General features: G+C 47.0%; 2 protein-coding genes across 2 annotated transcripts; one reads left to right on the top strand and one right to left on the bottom strand.

Moving 5' to 3' along the window:
• Positions 1-5,798: 5,798 nt before the first annotated feature.
• On the bottom strand, positions 5,799-9,147 carry MBLAC1 (metallo-beta-lactamase domain containing 1). The gene is made up of 2 exons (XM_083185474.1): positions 8,886-9,147; positions 5,799-6,709 (listed from the first exon to the last, which is right to left on the bottom strand). The coding sequence occupies exons 1-2, from the start codon at positions 8,898-8,900 to the stop codon at positions 6,050-6,052; spliced, it is 675 nt and encodes a 224-aa protein (XP_083041600.1). The 5' UTR covers positions 8,901-9,147; the 3' UTR covers positions 5,799-6,049.
• A 228-nt stretch (positions 9,148-9,375) lies between these two features.
• TAF6 (TATA-box binding protein associated factor 6) lies at positions 9,376-17,814 on the top strand. The gene is made up of 15 exons (XM_083185470.1): positions 9,376-9,525; positions 10,549-10,721; positions 10,826-10,912; positions 12,631-12,784; positions 13,085-13,141; positions 13,257-13,373; positions 13,458-13,600; positions 13,687-13,764; positions 14,342-14,443; positions 14,546-14,728; positions 15,301-15,375; positions 15,465-15,590; positions 16,496-16,669; positions 16,811-17,014; positions 17,455-17,814. Exons 2-15 carry the CDS (start codon positions 10,572-10,574, stop codon positions 17,674-17,676), a joined length of 1,872 nt encoding a protein of 623 aa, XP_083041596.1. The 5' UTR covers positions 9,376-9,525; positions 10,549-10,571; the 3' UTR covers positions 17,677-17,814.
• The last annotated feature ends 1,589 nt before the right edge of the window (positions 17,815-19,403 follow it).

Genomic DNA, 19,403 nt, shown 5'->3' with positions numbered 1-19,403 from the left:
TTCATGTGTCGACCTATTGAGTGTCGATCTAGACACTGTGGGGGAAATTTACTAAGATGGGAGTTCTAGTTCACATGGGGCGTTGCTATGGGAAACCAATCAGATGCGATCTATTATCTTCTAGAGGGCGCTAAATAAATACGAAGTAGATACTGATTGGTTGCCCATAGCAACATCCTAGTAAATTTACCTCTGTCTATCTAATACAGCTTTACAGAGTATAGTGGACAATCTATATTCCCTACCACATGTACATGCACACAGACATTCTAGGGTTAATTTTGTTGGGAGCCAATTAACCTACCAGTATATTTTAGGAATGTGGGAGGAAACCGGAGTACCCGGAGGAAACCCACGCAAGCATGGGGAGAATACACAAACTCCACACAGTTAGAGCCATGGTGGGGATTGAACCCATGAGCTCTGTGAGGCAGTAATGCTAACCACTACACCGTTCGTGCTGCCCCAACTGCTAAATATCTGAGAAGTCTGATGACTCAGACACTATGGACTGAACGCACATGGGCTTGTATTACAGGTAGTTGTAAGCTCTGTGAATCAGCCGGCATTGACCTGCAGGTTGTATAGGCTGGGCTAGCCCCGGGGTATCCATACGATACAGTCACACCTGTATAAGAGTCACATGCTGCTAGTACCAGTTACAGACTGTCTCGGATTAGCTGCCAATTCCCCAGTTATCTATGTCGTAAATCGCTCCAAACAGCCTATAAGGGCACTTAGCAGTATACACAGTGATGTGTTTTACAGCTATACACACACATAGGCTGCTGCACAAAAGCCCTGTACACACACAGGGGCCCAATTAAGGCCAGCTCGTAGTGGGCCGAACTCGTGCCCTATGGTCAGCGTTCGCACATGCGCGGAACGGGCCGTTCACTCCAGGAGAGGCATTCAGGGGGATGCCCAGCATTTTATAAGTGTGCCCCTGCACATGCAGGTGTGTCAATGACTTGCGGGCGGCTGACATCACATGACAACAGCACCCGCCCATCTCCGGCCAAGATATAAACGGGTGGGGGGGGGGGGAAACTCGACGGACAGCGACCATCAATTATTTTTTGTACCTGTGCGGCCGCATGCGAGGGGATGTGTGAGCGTACACATCTCCTCGCATGCTAGTGAGGGGATTCGCGTGGGGGTCAAGTGTTCGGCGGATGGCGTTTACTTGTTCGCTGGGCTTGGAACATACGCAGCCTAGAAAACAGGGTCTGAATTAGGCCCATGGTGAGATATTGGCTAATGGTCAAGTTTGGCTAGATGCGCAAGAGTAATTTTGACTAATGATAGTCTATGACCTAGTCAACGTTGCCTTGCCTGCACAGTCTATCTACAGATGGAGCAGTTCTCAACAGATTCTATCGCCATCCGCCACCGCTCGCCATCCACCAGAAGGGGGCACAAGCGCATGAGACGCTCACGCGCCCCGTTCTGACGGAGCCCGCTGCCATCCGTAGCTGCCCGCACTAACCCTGCCCGTCTCCGCTCCCCGCCGTCGAATGAAGGGGACATGTGCGCGTGTGAAACGCGCGTCCCCGTCAGATGCAGCGCCTCTCCGCCAGCCTGGCCAGCAGTGGGAATCTGGCGATTCCCAGCCCTGGATGAGAGAGACGCTACATCTGTATGCTAGGAGATACAAACTTAGCGTTGGTATCTAACCAGGACAAATAGAGAAGGGAAAATATACAGATGGAGCCGCTCTCATTAGGGCAGCTCCTGGTGACAGAATCGCCATGCGTCGTCCCCCGCCAGCCGCCGTCCTCCGACAGAACAGGGCTCACGCAGCCCGTTCTGTCGGAGGCTGTAGCAGCCCTCCCTGCTCCCTGAAGCGGAGACCAGCAGGGAAGCCTTTAGTCCCGCTCCCCGCCACCTTGCTGACGGGGACGCGCGAGTGAGCCGCTCGCACGTCCCTGTCAGCAGATCCGCCGTCCACCATTTTCAATATATATTTATCCAGAGGCCGAAAATGATATGTGGTTTATTTCGTCACTATTACTATACTATATCCTCTATACCGGAAGAACAACACCTAATCCTCTAGGCCAGTGGTTCCCAAATATCTATGTTCATATAGGTCGACCAAACAAAAACACATGAAGACCTCATGTCAACCTTTTGATCATGCCGACCTCTTCACCATGTCCACCTAAAGCGTTGAATGAATTTCTCAGTAAGAAACGTTTTGCCTAGGGGCACTTTGAAAGTTTTTGATGCTCCAGGGCGTGGCTTCAAAAAACATTTTTTAAAAACCAAAGCTCTACTAGGCTATAAGGGTGAAGCCACTCAGATAGCAATTTTCACACCATTTTTTCTTTGTTTATTAGCACCGACACCAATAAGTGTAGTTTGCTCCTGGTTTATAGACGCGATTTCCATGTTGTATCCTATTCTATGGTACGTACTTGCATGTAAGTTCGATGGTGCATTGACTTCTATTTACGTGTTTGGCTGCGTTCCGCCGTTCAAATAGTGATTTTACTCCCGTGTTAGACTTTAGTAAATCTCTGTGTTTGAGAAAACGGCAATAGACGTCCAAGGATGCAATCCGGGACAGGCACAATTCAAAGTACACTTACCACAAACTCGGTCCTCAGGACCTCACACAGGGTCACAAGGCAGGAGCGCTGTGTATAACCAAAGGTCACATTTTAAAAGTGTGTGTATCATTAGGGGGACAGTGTCTAGGTCGACATTCAAAAGGTAAACCACTATTGTTCGACGAGCAGAAGGTCGACACATGAAAAAGACATTAGGTCGACATGTCCAAAGGGTCAACACGAGGTTGACAGGGAAAAGGTCAGCGTGAAAATATCCAAATATGCCTCCTTTAGCATCCTTCGCGGGTACGGAAAAGCACATCCCACAAATGTATTCAAATAATTTTGTGCGAGTCTTCCAGTTTTTTTTTAAGGCAGCAATCATATTCCAGGCAAAAACAACCTGGTTTCACCTTGAAAATCATTGCCTTTTTAAAAATACAGGAACATAAAGCCCCGCCCATGTAAGCTTGCACCCTCTTAAATCTAGCACCTGGTGTCCATAGCATTACATTCATAATGCCTCCTCCTGAGTCTTACTCTAATTGCGGAATGTTGGAACCTTTGTCCTGATAACGTCACATCTCTTACTATTTTCAGGGTCCTACTTGGGTTCTGTCATTGACCATTTTTGTTTTTTCCCCCCACAAATCCTTCCCTCAAATCCTACATTCTATGATAAGTTTATGTTGGTTTTTGTTCTAATGCTGCATTACTTCCGGTTCTCATCACTGGATTATCTTTGTTGTTATCTGATCGCTGTTGTGTCATTTGAAGCTATTGCTGCACATTGTCGTTTATGAACCTTTCCACTTGGTAGAATCCTTCCTTCCCTTTTGGAATTTCACATAAAAACTCTAAAATCAATGGTCGACACAAAAAAAAAAAAAAAAAAAAAAATGGTTGACCCACTTTTAACTTTTTTTTGGGGTATCGTTTTGTACGTTTTACCACATGTGGCCATAATCAGTGTACACGTGTACTCTCGAGGGCTCAATCAAACAAACAAAAGTTGGGAAACTGGAAACAACAACAAAAAAAAACGCGTTTCAATGCTATGTGTGTTGATCACTGTCATGTTGACTTTTTGTACCCATCTATCTTAAGCGCTGTCTACCCTTTACCTGTCGACCTAATGCATTTCACTAACATTTTAAATATATTCTTATTCACTTAAAAGTATGTACACCAATCTGCACTGTGCTAAAATTAGGGATGTCAATCCTGGGGCATTTTTTCAATCCCTAATTTAAAAGAACACCTCCAACGCCCCCCAACCGATCACCGCGCAAATTTACTTGGTGCATCGGGCGGCGCGACTGGGGAGCGGGCCAGACGGAGCAGCCGGTGAGCGGGGGTGGGTGGTGCCACAATCAGCGGCCGGCCAGAGGAGCGAGCAGGGCAGGTGGTGTTGGGGTGTGGCCTGCACAGCATGACCTTTAGCATCACGCGCCGGGTCGGGACAGCCGAGTGCTCAGACGCTGACAAGCATTAAACTGCATGCGCAGTCTAATCCCGAAATCCCAGGATTGGAGACTCCAATCCGGGCCAAATCCCGGGATTCTGCCGATCCCGGGATTGAGCATCCTAGCTAAAATGTTAATGGCCTCCCTCCTGAAAAGTGTTCTATACCTTTGTTTGATGTGAGAAATGTACTCGTATTTAGGTGGCTATTTATTAAGACTTGGGAGAGATAAAGTGGACTGAGATAGATTAGCAGCCAATCAGCTCCTAGCTGTCATGTCATGGGCTTTGTTAGAAAATGATGGTTAGGGTCTCTCTCTCCAAGGCTTTGTAAATAGACACCTTAAATGACACAAACCCAGTTCCCCATGTAGAACACCAACAGCTGAATAGGAAATAATCGGTGTACATGAATCAAATCACACAATCATAACAGGAAGAACTATATTTAGTTGTATCGATAAGATCAGAGGTTACAGTTAAGGTCTCTGGTTCCTGATTAACTGTTCCCCTCCGTCTATTGGACTTTGCCTCTGAAGACGTAGTAGAACAATTGACGGTATGAGGAAGATCAATTTTCCTAACATCACAAATTCCAACAGATAAAGCTTAAAGATGTATTAATCTTTTATTCAGAAAGAAATCATTAACAGAACATTCCATGATGCACTTAGTGGAAGGGAGGGAGAATCCAATCATGGTAGGTTGCCTATCTATCCAATCACATCTTAAGTAACCCATTCTGCCAATTTAGCAATGATACCTACAAAATAGACCGTGGGATGACCTTGTACAGAAAGACGTAGGCAGGGGTTAGGTCCTTGGCAACAGGAATCCCAGAGATATAGATAGATTAATGTTTCTGTGACATTAAGATAGGGCCGCGCACATGACAAGGAGTCCACAGGTCAGTTCTTACAGATTGTTTCCATGTGGGAACCACAGTCGCTGGTCTATCCGGGTGGCTCATCTTTTGTGTTACACTGGATGAGCCAAATTCGGCTTCACAATAACAAACAATGGCTCATTGGCTGTTAATTCTGCTTACGGACTTGCACGCAAATGAGATTGGCTTGCAAAACTGGGATGCCACTTTGCATTTAGAAAACATTCAGCAATTTGCAGAAGTAGTTGCTGTGATCTAGGTAGTTCTAATCTACAGTATGCAAAAACTGAAGCAGATCTTCCATTATGACCGGTTGCAGATCAGCCAGGCGAAACGCGTGTCACCCATGCTGAAGATGTCCTTTAGTGTGGCCACAGTGGAATGGTTTGAGTTGGGTTATCACACATCCAGGCTCCCTTTGTACCATCCAGAAATCAATTCCAAATGGGTAGTGTCTGGTCCCTTCCGTCATCCACCTCCCCACAGTTTACAAACAGTTCTAAGGGTTAGAGGTAGCAGATAGAAGTAGCGGGGAGTATATTGCTGCCAGGTGGAGATCGTCTCTCAGCACTGTGGAGTAGGAGGCCACGGACCTGCAGGAGATGGCAGAGAAAGGGGGATTCCTGGGAGGAAACAGGCAGACCACCACCCAGGATGGAGGACAGTCCTCCATCTAAAGCACCTTGTATGGCACCAACTCCCTTCTCCAGTTCCTCAATAGTGTGTAATACATGCCAAAGAGGGTCACATAATGGGGTGGTTGGGGCAAAACGGCCAATGTGTCATCATCTCAGTCATGGCACACTTGGCTGGTCAGATGTAAACATAATATATGATGTAGAACAGTTTTTTCTTTATTCCAATTATGAAAAGAAAACACATCATACAGTATCAAATTTTTTTCTCACTTTATTCTGAAAACTGTAAGTAATTAGTAGCCAATTTATACACATTAAGGGTCCGAGCCAGAATATTTTGACCAAATGGTTTTTCATAGCATAATGTTTAGAAATATAATTTGAAACGATGAAGAAGTTGCCACCACTAGATTAACCACCAGTTATATGTACATAAGCCGCCTGGTAACTTGGGGTTAAAGACAGAAATAAATGTTGACAAATACATATAATCCATGTACAGTATGTTAATGGAGTTTATGAGGACCAGGTTCCTGTCCTGGCCGAACTACCCTGAATGGTGGCCCATGTCCTGGCACAATGACATCGGCCAACTCCAGTAGAGTCCTTCGGCTCTTCTCTTGTACTTCCGGGTTCTCGCTAAGTTCTCTCCAGGTGTCATCATCTCCTTCTCTTTCAAACACATCCCCGGCTACCGCCACTGTGCCATGTGTTGTGCCAGGAACAATGAGGGTTATGTCACTACCCGTGTGGCCTGGTGTTGCCACCACTCTCAATCCTTCTCCATTGGGCAACAAGTAGGGGTCTCCACCACGGAAGTTGTGAGAGACATAGGAACCGTCCCGCCATAGATCATATGACACCAGAATCTCAGCCTTGGGGAAAAGGTTCAGGTTGCCCACGTGGTCAGAGTGTCCATGGGTGCAGATAACATTTGTCACATCATCGGGAGACACGCCTCGGCTCTGCAGGGCATGGAGGATGAAATCACGGGACCAAGGCCCGGCAGTATCCACCAATACAGTCAGAGGGCCACGGATGAGGGTGACGGAGCCATCGGCCTGGAAACGATCAACACCCACATCCCTGCAGTAACCTTCTAGCAGAATATGTACAGAATGGGGGGTGCCGGGAATATCATGGGATGAGAGGGGTGACGTCACATACTGTGGGAGAGAGGGAAAAGGAGGATGCAGAGGATTTTATATAAAGCAACATATATTAAGTATAGGGGTTGGTTATTTCATAAATGTTACTGTGAAGCATGTACAGATTACTTATAACTCAGAAGCTGATAAACCAGTCAAAGAATTGCTCAGTTGATAACCATCGATGGCCACTTACTCTGACTTTTTTTTTTTTTTGTATTCAAATTTTTATTGAGTTAATTACATACGAAACAAAAAGAGAACATTACGTACATTTCATACATTCATTTAACAATAAGACAAAAAGATAAAACCTCCTAGAGAAGAGACAAGGGCCCCTATTCCCTTCTTACTCTATTCCGCTTGCCATTCCTCCTATTTAGAAGGTTAGAGGGCCAGTAAAGGGAGTAGGCCCAGAAAAGGGAGAAGAGGAGCAGAAGGGGATAGGTAAAGGGAGGGGAGGGGGGGGGGGGGAATCGAGATGACAGAGAGGGGGGGGGGGAGAGATTAGGAATCCGCTCTTTTTACTTCACTTTATTCTTTATTCTGGATTGATTATCATATATGTTTTATACTCCTCAGAATTTCTATATTCCTTCCATCTATGCCATTTCCTTGTGAAGGTATTTTTTCCCTCTATAGAATCAGCCTGCATTTCCTCCATCAGCATATAGTAGTCCGGTCTCGCAAACCAATCTTTGCGTGTTGGAGGGTTTGTTGATTTCCATTTTACAGGTATTGCTGCTCGCGCTGCATTACCTATGTGTCTCAACAGGGATTTCTTAAAATCCTGTAGGGATATCTGTGTTTGGTTGAGCAGCCAGAAAGCAGGGTCTCTTGGTATTTCTGCATTTATTATACTCTGGGTTAACGTGAAAACATCATTCCAGTAGCCTTCTACTCTCGGGCAGCTCCACCACTTACTCTGACTCTATGGAGAGTCTAGCAATCTCTGTGAGGCTGGATCAGGTGGTCACAACACAGTGAGTACATCAACACTCACCAGTCTCTACCAACCCTGGAAGACATACCGTGGATAAAAACAGTGACAATTTGCCCTCTTTTGAGGAAATGTACTTTGAAAGTAGTTTGAGGAAAGAAAGCAGCAAAGTTATGGAATTGATATTTTCCAAGCCCTCCTGTGTTTGCGTTTATGTATTAAATCATGAACAATCAAGCTTAAAAAAAAAAAGTTTCTTTCCATCAATTATTGATAGGATGAATTTATACAATGTTACTAGGGGCTACGACAAAATGGTTGTCACTACAGAGCACAGAGGACTACATAAGTGGCCATGTGCCCACGGATGTGTGATGAATTACACTGGGATTTGTTCGTAAGGAAGTTTGTACCGATTTACAGGAGAAGCATGCTCCAACATAGCACACAGGGCGTATGTCGCATTGCAGGAACCTGGTGGATGGGAAAGAGTTAGAGTGGGTGGGGGATGTCATTTAAACAGTACGATGAGGCATTTCCATTAAGGATATTGATTGAATGACGATATATCGATGCACAATCGGCCAGTGTGTTACAAGCGATATATCTGTTTACAGTATTGTTCACAGATATATCGCGCCGGCTCTGCAACATAGCCAACGCCCCATATATCGGCGCATTTTGCTGTGTGTACAGGTAATCCGCCGACCACCTGTATAGCTGCGTTGGGTGCCACTGATTGATAGCTCAGTGGGCGGGCACATGCAAATGCACCCGCCCACTTGTGATGTCAGTTTCGACGGATCAGGCAGTGTGAATGAAGAACACGCTGCCCGATCAATTGATCTGCAGATATATCTGTTAGTGTGTACCCAGCTTTTGTCACTGTTCCTGTTTCGCTTATTCATTTATGTACTCTGTAATTGGGCGCTACAGATCCCTCGTGGGCCGTGGCACTATATAAATAAAGGATGATAAAAATAAGTTCTAGTGGATAAGACGGGAAGATAATACCGGGAATTGGGCCGTACGGCAAGAGTGCCCAATTATAACAATACATAAATAACACCAGATTTAATGGGCAACACAATGCCAACACAAGCGCCATCTCCTCCTCCCCCACCCAGTAGTCTTTGCCAATTAAGCAACTAATAATAATAATAATACATAAGCCTTGCCAGAATCACATTGACCACTACACTCTTCTCTATATACAGTAATACTGTATCACCATGTTATATATCTACATCTCACCTGGACCACCGCCATTACTACCCTGGAGAGAGCTAGCAGAAGCAGGCAGCAGCCATTGAGGACGTCACATGACCAAGCAGCAACTGCAGGACTACAACTCCCAGAAGCCCCCGCGCCAACTGAAAATAATTAGAAATATTAATGAGCCTGAGTTTAAAGTCTCCGGGATAAAGGGTTCTCAGCGTGTTACTATTTAATATTTGACAGGATTCCGCGAACGTGTGATTGCGCGTGCGCCGCAGCCAGGCTCTCCCTTCCTAGAGCGCGGGATTCCAAAGGTAGACACTGCGCATGCGTATACGGTAGAAATGCGGAAGACGTCCGTCTCCGTCACGCTGCGTTCCACGCCAGGTCCTGGAAGACGAACCATGGCTGTTTAACATTCCTCCATGGGCTGGCGATAAAATCATTACGAGGATATTTAGTATATGTTGTATTATAAATGATATGCTGTTAGTAAGCTCAGGACTCTGCTAGCTGGCAGCGGTATGTTTCCCGCAGGACTATCGGCCATGATTATCGCCCTTCCAGGACGGCATAGTGTTAGCGACAGCCGGAAGTTGCCCTGAGATTCGAACAGGAAGTAGTACAGGAAACAACACTAGCACCAGGAGCAACAGCTGTGTACGGGAGAGCTGGGGTAGGTGCTGTAGGGAATCCGGGTATACTGTGATATGGTCGTGTGGTTTGGGGGGGGGGGAATAGTGTGTGATAGGCAGGGATGGGGGGAGTATGGCAGTGCCAGGGAGGGGCACTGTGACTGGGGGCTAAGGCAGTGGTCCTCAGAGTTATGGGAGCAGGGATTGTGGTCACATAGCTGGGCTAGTGTTTTCTGTGGCAGGGATTGGTGGTGATTGGGCAGCGCGGTGACCAGGGGTGAGGCTGTTGGCAATTGGGCATAGATGGCGGTCTGTAGAGACCTGTTGGGACAGTGGTGCAGGGAGAAGCTTGGCGGGGTCTTTAAGACAGGGGAGTGATGAGACGTGGCATCACGGCACAGGAGCTGGAGGTCCCTGGTGCAGTTGTGAGGCATAACATGGCGTGGATAGGTATATTTGGGGTGAATCGTCAGGAGTGGGGGGCATTGGTGCAGTGGTGAGGGATAACACCTTGAGATGGGGAATGACTAGACAAGGACAGATATCTTCAGGATGGAGACTGGAAATGGATCTTAAGGACAGTGAATGACAAGACAGGGACAAGGGTCTATGGGACGTGACAAGTCAGGGACATGGGTTTTTGGGATGTGGAATGACAATATATGGACAAGGATCATAGGGACGGTGAATGACAAGACAGGAACAAGGGTCTTTGACAGTGGTTTCCAGCGTATGACATCCAGTTTGTTTTATCACTGAATACAATTCTAAAGTGAAACAGAGTTTGCTGCACTATGTAAAAAAAACTGTTAATAAATAAAGTCCCAGCGAGGCTCGTGTATATAGGTATATATTTGCCGGCAGAGAGCTAGGACATTGTCTTTGCGGATCATGACAGTATAGAAAGTCCATGTAGCCACTATCTGTGCCTGTTATTTGCTGTGAGCTAGGTACAAATAATGGGAAATGCCTCCATTATTATCCTACTTTCATTCATGCATCCCACGATGATAGTATTTGCTAAACCCATTTAATGTCTAAAGCCTGTGTCTGTGTCACTGAAGCTCTCCTTACGCGCTGCTCTGTCATGGCGGAGGGCAAGAAGATTGGCAATGTCTTCCTCCCCACTGAGTCCATGAAAGTGATCGCTGAGTCTATCGGGGTGTCCCAAATATCGGAGGAAACCTGCCAGCTGCTTGCACAAGAAGTCAGCTTCCGAATAAAGGAGGTCACACAGGTCAGTGAGCTTCTCCAAGGTGGGGGGGGGGGGGTGTAACTACCATAGTGTTTTGTTCCTCTTGTGTTCCTTTGACCACGCTCTTGGACTCTCTTCTTCTCCAGGATGCTCTGAAGTTCATGCACGTGGGTAAAAGACAGAAACTTACCACCAATGACATTGATGCTGCCCTGAAGCTGAAGAATGTGGAGGTAAGGAAGCAGGATATGGAGTGGAAATGCTGGATAACAGTACGGGATGTTTTTAAAAAATTGGATGCGTGATACACAGATGTGCCAGGATTGTGTTCCGCACATGGTTTTAGGTTAAGGCACTAGGGTGGGGTTTGGGAGGGGAAGGTTAGACTGCAGGGAGGGTTTGGGTTAGGCACTTAAGGGTACATTTACTAAAGCGTCTAAAAAATGAAGAGTCAGATTCTGTCTAGATGTCACATTAGAACAGTGGTCAGGGAACAGGGGTATATTACCCCAAATGGGATAAAAATGAAATTCCTGGGGGTTATGGACAGTCGTGCTGTCTAGACACAGCCGGGCATGCACATAAATCTATCGGCAGCGTGACCGTCCATTACCCCCAGGAATTTCATTTCATTGATATATAGATTCTATATGCATGTCTGGCTGTGTGTGTTACAGTACTGTAGTGTACAAGGACCTGGCGCAGTACAGTGTGAGCTGTGTGTGTTTTAGTACTGTACAAGGACCTGACTCAGTGCAGTGCAGGCTGTGTGTGTTATTTTACTGTAGTGTACAAGGACCTAGTGCAGTGTAGGCAGTGTGTGTGTTACAGTACTGTAGTGTACAAGGACCTGACGCAGTGCAGTGCGGGCTGTGTGTGTTACAGTACTGTAGTGTACAAGGACCTAGTGCACTGTAGGCAGTGTGTGTGTGTTACAGTACTGTAGTGTACAAGGGCCTGCTGCAGTGCAGTGCGGGCTGTGTGTGTTACAGTACTGTAGTATACAAGAATCTGGTGCAGTGCGTCAGGCCCTTGTGTATAACACGCTTCCCTGCTTGATGCCCCGGGCCCCGCCTCGAAGTCCATCCGCTTCTTCAGTAGAGTCGAGTAGTTACTGCGCCATCTCAGCAGCGCGCAGTCTGTACTGCCGCTGCGGCACCAAGTTTCTTTACCTGGTTATAGGCTCCTATCAAGGTATCTCTAGTCTAGGGGAAACATTGTACAGACTGTCACATTATCATCTTGTAATACTGACACTAATAGTTGCCTGGACGTCACATTATCAATGGCTATACCACACACTGCCTGGCAGCCATTGATGATGATGATTACCATATACCACACAAAGCCTGGCAGCCATTGATGATGATGATTACCATATACCACACACAGCCTGGCAGCCATTGATGATGATGATTACCAAATTTTGTACCACACGCTGCCAGGCTGTGTACTGTACTAGCAGGATATATCCTCAGTTTCTGAAAGTACAGTGTGAATTCAAATGATATGGTTTCCTTCCTTTCAAATCAAAGGGTAACATCGGCGTATCTAAATATGTTTTGGGGTAAAAGATAAAAAGTTCCCTGAGCCCTGCATTAGAAGGAGGGGTTAAGGTCAGTCTGCGGGGCTGGAGGATGAGGCGGTAGGTTTAAACAGCAGGGTAGGAGGACTAAGGTAGGGTCAGGCTGAAACCCCAGAGGGTTAGATGGAGTACATGTTACCGGTGGTCAAAGGACAGATACCGACTTTCCCCTGTTGGGATCCTCCGCATGGTAAAGTCTGTATCTGTCCTTTGGCTACCGGTAACATGTATTCATACCTATGAAGCATACGAACACGTCCACAGATTGGCAAGGGGCCTGTGTATAGGTTCTGTTCATCTAGAACAGAGTATTTGACTCTCTGCCTGCGTGCATGTTCCATGAAATACTACTCTCTCTTCCCGCAGCCTATATATGGTTTCCACGCCAAGGAGTTTCTGCCCTTCCGTTACGCTAGCGGTGGGGGACGGGAACTGCATTTCTATGAGGAAAAGGAGGTAGATCTATGTGATATAATCAGCACCCCACTGCCACGTGTGCCTCTAGATGTGTCCCTGAAAGGTGAGTTGTCTAAATGTTTGTAGGGGTTTTCGGTTTGAGCGGATCTCGTTTTACTAGATGTACTTCAACATGCTAATGGCTTTGGAAAACATTTCTTACTGATGCTGCATCATGAACGGAGAAAAGCCAGCACATTTGGGCAGTAACTGCTGTGGCAATCAGAGATAGCTGCCGGGGAGATGCGCACTGTATTGTGGCATCTGCTAGCGGTACGTTTAGAGAGAGCTTCTGGTGGGATGCGCACTGTATTGTGTCATGTTACTTTTGTAACTTTATTGATATGTTTTTCTTTACATTTAGCTCACTGGTTGAGTATTGAAGGAGTGCAACCGGCCATCCCAGAAAACCCTCCGCCAGGTAACGTGCTCTTATCTTTACTCTGGTCTGTTTTGAATAATATAGAAAATGATTTGGGAAATGTGCAGCCTGCCTCTGCTCCCTCGTTCACCCGTTCCTCTTTTTTTCTATCTAGTCCCCAAGGAGCAGCAGAAGATTGAAGCCACCGAACCGCTGAAGGCCGTGAAACCGGGACAGGAGGAAGGTGGGCTGAAAGGGAAAGGACAAGGAGCAAATTCAGTGGAGGTCAAAGGTCAGCATCACCTTTAAACGTAACAACACTGATATCGCATATGTGAGTAGATCAATTATGATGTTTGTCTACTCCACTGCCCAGGCAAAGAGAAGAAGAACTCTATTCTAGAGGGAGCCCCACTAAAACTGAAGCCACGCAGCATCCATGAGCTGTCTGTGGAGCAGCAGCTGTACTACAAGGAGATTACGGAGGCGTGCGTCGGCTCCTGCGAAGCCAAAAGAGCCGTATGTATACATGGAAACCTGCACCGAAACGCGCGTGTGCTGCATCATTGCACAGCCTCATACACTGACCCTTCTGTTTCTTACAGGAAGCTCTGCAGAGTATCGCTACTGACCCGGGCCTGTACCAGATGCTGCCACGGTTTAGCACTTTCATATCCGAGGGGGTGAGTAGGACGAGAGGGATTTCTGGGCATCATTTAATCCAAATGCCCTGGTGGCATAAATGGTGTAATTCAAAAAAGAGGAATTGTCATTTTATTTTTTCAATATTATTTATTTTTAGAATTCCCACACAGCCTTCAGTTTGTGGACTATTGCATAAGCCCCTTTAAGTAAATAAAGACATGATTATATACTATTAATATGTAGTTAAATGGTTAATAGCTACGTGCTGTCTCTTAACTGTGACTCCTCTGTCCAAATGACATCACACATCTGCGTATATATCACACACCAACCTTAAAGGTCAAACAGTCTAGACTCCAGGTGCTGGACTTGTATTCATGCCTCTAAAAAAGTATCTGCATGTGCTCAAGTCTGTCACTGTGTTATTGGAGTAATATATGACTGTGCAGTACTGGGCCCAAGAGAGGCTGATAGTTGATTTTGTTGACTAGCATGTGTATCCTGTTATTCAATAAAACCTTCCGATCTGCTCTTCTTTATTTCAGTAGCATAGATTTTTCGTTGTTGTTGTTGTTGTCCTGTCTCCTGAATGTTTTTTAATTTATCTCCTGTCAGGTACGAGTGAATGTTGTGCAGAACAACCTGGCTCTGCTCATTTATCTCATGCGCATGGTGAAGGCTCTCATGGACAACCCTACCCTCTACCTGGAGAAATACGTAAGTGCCGCCCTCTCACACGTGTTAGAGGAAACCTCTGATCGTACAGCGCTGCTGAATAGGCCAAACTCTTTAATACTAACGACCTCACCTTCCCTCCAGCTACACGAGCTGATCCCAGCGGTGATGACCTGCATCGTCAGCCGTCAGCTCTGCCTCCGGCCCGACGTGGACAACCACTGGGCTTTGAGGGACTTCGCTGCCCGGCTCATCGCACAGATCTGCAAGAACTTCAGCACCACGACCAACAACATCCAGTCCCGGATAACCAAGACTTTCACCAAGGTTAGGCTGGTGGGAACACCTTCATAGCTTGTCTCATCCTGTTCTCAAACGAAACAAAAAAAATCCAACAGTAGCGTATGTTCTTTGAAAAACAGAAAACTCTTTATCATACAGTGGAAGTCAGGGAAATTAGGTGGGTGGACGGCCAGCACGTGGGACCTCCATTGTTACGATAATTGTTGTTAGGACTTGGTCTCCAGGAAGAGACTTGGAGGCCGGGGTTGTATATAAGGGCAGGGGGAGGCTCACTCTGGAATCTCCTCCTTTGATGTGCTCCAACCCATAGGTCTTCTGATGTAGGTGAGTCGCCATAATCACTAATAATTGGCGCTTAGTAGTTGCTGTGGCGGAGATCATGTCAAATGAGAGCAGATAGACGCGGAACGCAGCATCTTCAGAGCTTTATTGCTCTCGCCTACAAGAGGACGAAAATTCCTCCTACGCTTCAACCTGACTAAGAAGATGTTCTCCTGTTTCTAACAGGAAACTTAAAAACCGCCAGATACTCATTACTGTATCCTCTGCTTCTTCCTCCTCCATCAATAATATCGCTTGCTGTCTTTTCACCACAGAGTTGGGTTGATGACCGCACTCCTTGGACCACACGATACGGATCCATCGCCGGCCTCGCAGAACTCGGAGCGGATGTGAGTTTTGGCAGCGGGGAAGGTTTTGGAATGAAAATGGCTTGTGCGTATGCGGTTACGGCTGACACCGGTGTTTTCCCTTCTTGAAGGTGATCAAAACTGTGATCGTTCCGCACTTGGCAGTGGAGGGAGAGCGGCTGAGGGCCATCCTGGAGGGGCCGGTGATCTCCAACATTGATAAGATCGGAGCTGACCACGTACAGAGCCTCCTGCTGGTAATGTCCTGCACTGCACCGTGTTTGTGTCATCTTTTATGCGGGCTCTCACTGTGTGCGCAATTGCGGGGAGGAAGTGGCCACATATGTTTGGGTGCCTGTTTCAAGGACTTGCATTATGAAGAAGCACTGTATAAAGGGAGCAAAGTCTGTAATCTGCAGTTATTATAATCTTGTAATGATGCAATATAATCTTTTGCAATGTGAAAGGGATCAAATATGGCCAAGGAGCTTCCGTGTGTATCTGTGTGATAGTGGTTGTGTATGTTTGTGTCAGTATATAGTACTCAGGCTTGCTAGAATATCCTTTTAGGACCTTATTCAGGTTCGTTCGCACAATGTTTTCTCTTTGCACGTGAGGCAAGGCGGGATCTGGTGGACTCGCATCCGAGTGAATCAACCAGTATAACCCTCATAATCCGGGGCACAGGATCTGGGGCTGTCTACCTTTAAGCGTGCATTGCTCCTTGTTTTTAATAAAAGAAAGAACCTGTGTAATTTGCAAGTGTTCCGGATTATAAGAATATACCATAGTTGTTAGAAGGGTTATGGGGCTAATTCACCTGTTGCTTGCACCCCGCCCCCTGCTTGAATTTGTGATTACATCAAACTGCAATCGCAGTATAAGAACGCAACTGTCGGTCTAGCCTTACTCAAGTTGCCTGTTCCAGCCCAGCTTGCGAGGCCAAGGAAATTGCGACTCGCGGCGCCATCATTGGCCTGGCCACTGCAGCAGAGTGGGTGGGGGGCAGTTTTGCAGTGCAGTCGCAGGACCAACCCCGCACACGCGTAGTTCCCCCTCTATCGGGAACCGCGCATTGGAACATAGAAGCAATTGCAGCTGAATTAGGCACTATGTTGGGTGTCCATAAGTGATGTGTGATTGTGTTCTTCTCTTGCTGTAGAAACACACGGCTCCGGTGCTCGTCAAACAGCGCTCTCCCCCAGACGTACCGGAAGCGTACCGGACGGATTACGGTTTTCTGGGCCCTACACTCTGCTCTCACGTGCTAAAGGCCAGAGCACAGAGCGCTCTGCAAGGGCCGCAGGTGAACCGGACAACGCTGACGGTCACACAGGTAGCCATCTTCGCGGTATAGTACATGTAGTGTAACCGCAACGGCTGTGTTATAGGTCGTGATGTATATAATTCTGTCTGTTCTCAATCCCCCCCCCTCCCTCTCTCTTTCTCATCATGTCCTCTGTTTCTCCTCTCCCAGCCTCGCCCCACTCTCACCCTCTCCCAGCCAACCTCCGGCTCCATGACACCATCGCCTCGTCCGTCGGGAATAATTAAGGTGACTGGGTCCTTAACTTTGCCAGTACAGACATTAGTAAGTGCCCGTCCTGCAACGCCAACCCAGCCTTCACCGCCACCCACCAAGTACATTGTGGTATCGTCAGCTGGGAGCACCGGAACCCAGGTAACGCTATGTGTTCTCCTCTATAAACTGCTCTGTGTCATTACAAACCTCTCCTACTTCTCTCCCATAATCCTCCTCTTCTGTTGTTCTCTTATAGTAGAGGTTTCCAAACGCGGTCCTCAAGACTCCCCAATGGTTCAGGTTTACGCATATCCATGCTTGGTTACAGGTGACTTAATTAGTACTTCGTCAACCATCTGTGCTGAACAATGGATATATTTAAAACCTGGACTGTTGAGGGTCCCTTGAGGAGCGGGTTTGGGAACCTTTTGTCATATAGCTTTCACCTCAAAATCGCCATTCAATTAAGCATTTTGTGTGGACCTCACCCTTCCTTGGCTTACGCCCTGATCTCATTTGCCCTTGGCGCCCTTCTCCTATTGGTCTGCCATATGCACCCACTTCTCATTACCTTGACCTCTCCCTCTCTGTTCTTCTAGGTCCTCACACCCACCGGAGGCCCTTCCTCTTCCACTCCCTGCCCCCCAGGTGTCCAGCCCATCGTGAAGCTTGTGTCCGGCGGTCAGACCACCGGTGTGGGGGCGACCACAGCCGGGGGCAGCGGCGGGATGCAAAAATACATTGTTGTATCGCTTCCACCCACTGGAGAAAGCAAGACACCGCAGCCATCGCCACCCTCTACAGACGCCTCCAAGTTGTGACAGAGACTCCTGTGATGTGTGCAAGTGGTTTGTGTGCAAGTGCGAATGTGTCCGTGTGTGTGTGTGTGTGTTCGAATGTGTCCGTGTGTTAAATGGTAAATATAAACATTTTAATAATAAAATACAGAAAATACTGGTTTCCGTCTTGTAAAATGGTATAACAACAGAGGTGGTAATGTGAAGGTGACACCGGGTTTGGTTGGCATAACCGTTCTGCGGGAAAGCCGTAGTAAGTCCATTAAAGTCAGATACAGTGTACCCGGTGTGTATATGCAAGGAGACATAATCCTATGTAGCGGTGTATAATGACCGTAAGGTCGACCTGTGCCAGCTGCTGACGCAGGTTATAAATTATATCATGGAAACTTCGTACTTGTATTTGGGTCACACAAGTTTATCAGGATTTTATTATCGTATGTTTTCAAAAGTGGCTTTGAAGTCTTTCAGTATTTTTTTTTTTTTTTTTAATGGTTTTTAAGATTTATTTTACAACATCAAATGTCAAGCTAGAGATTTTGATGAATTCTGACATTACATAAATAGAATGTTTTCCGTTCATTTCTGAATTGCGCTGCAAAATAATCATCTTTAAACTGCTTTACATGACGCACTGGAACAACTTTTTGCGGATCAGTTTTTAAGGGGCCAGTTATAGAAAGGCACCAAGCAAATCAGATCAATTAGTGGTTCACAGGAGTACAGTGTATTTCAGGAGATGTGGGTTTTGGATGTGTAATGCGACTGTGACCTATACTTTTCAAGGACTACAGCCACATCAGAGGCAGTGACATGATGTGAGGAGGGGAATAGGAGCAGCAGGAAGCCACAGACTTGGAGTTATATAGTGGGAGGTGCAGGGTCCCCAGCAGCACAGATTGTATCAGGAGGATGAGGGATGTGTCAGTGAGGACAGGGCTGCATGTGACAGGGGCAGTGACATGATGTGAGGAGGGGAATGGAGGCAGCAGGAAGCCACAGACTGAGAGTTATATAGTGGGAGGAGCAGGGTTCCCAGCAGCACAGAGTATATCAGGAGATGAGGGATGTGTCAGTGAGGACAGGGCTGTATGTGACAGGGGCAGTGACATGATGTGAGGAGGGGAATGGAAGCAGCAGGAAGCCACAGACTTGGAGTTATATAGTGGGAGGAGCAGGGTCCCCAGCAGCACAGATTGTATCGGGAGGATGAGGGATGTGTCAGTGGGGACAGGGCTGCATGTGACCTGTAAATAGGGAGGTCAGGGAGTACAAGAAGCAGGGTAACTTTTGTTGTTTTGGCTCATGGTGTTACAGTGTGTAAGCCTGCATAACTAATGTTACCCATACACTTATGCGATTGGATTCTATGAGTCATCGAAGTGCAATGTCCATCGAATCCGATCGCATCTTAGGCTGCATAACTTGCCCCCTTTCAGCACCTGATGCTACATGCCATCTTGGTGCTGGAAGAGGACGGCAGGGGTCAGCGGTGTTGGCAGAATTGATTAAAACACTGGGCAGCCCTTTGATTGCCTGAGCTCTCTCAGCCAATCAGACGGCTGCCCGGTTACAGCGGTCCCTCCGGCCCCCAATCCCCACGTTACCGAAAGTGTCCCTTCCGCCCCCCACCCACACATTGTGGTTTTTAACCACATGCGATCGCTCCTGCAATTCGATAGATACTAAGTGCAGTTCATACTAACTGTAGACCCGACATTCTACGGCGTGCCCGGGCATCGTGTCCAATG

The sequence above is a fragment of the Crinia signifera genome, chromosome 4, assembly GCF_055691185.1.
Source record: "Crinia signifera chromosome 4, ASM5569118v1, whole genome shotgun sequence".
Taxonomy (NCBI): domain Eukaryota; kingdom Metazoa; phylum Chordata; class Amphibia; order Anura; family Myobatrachidae; genus Crinia; species Crinia signifera.
This window is presented reverse-complemented; position numbering and strand designations above follow the sequence as displayed.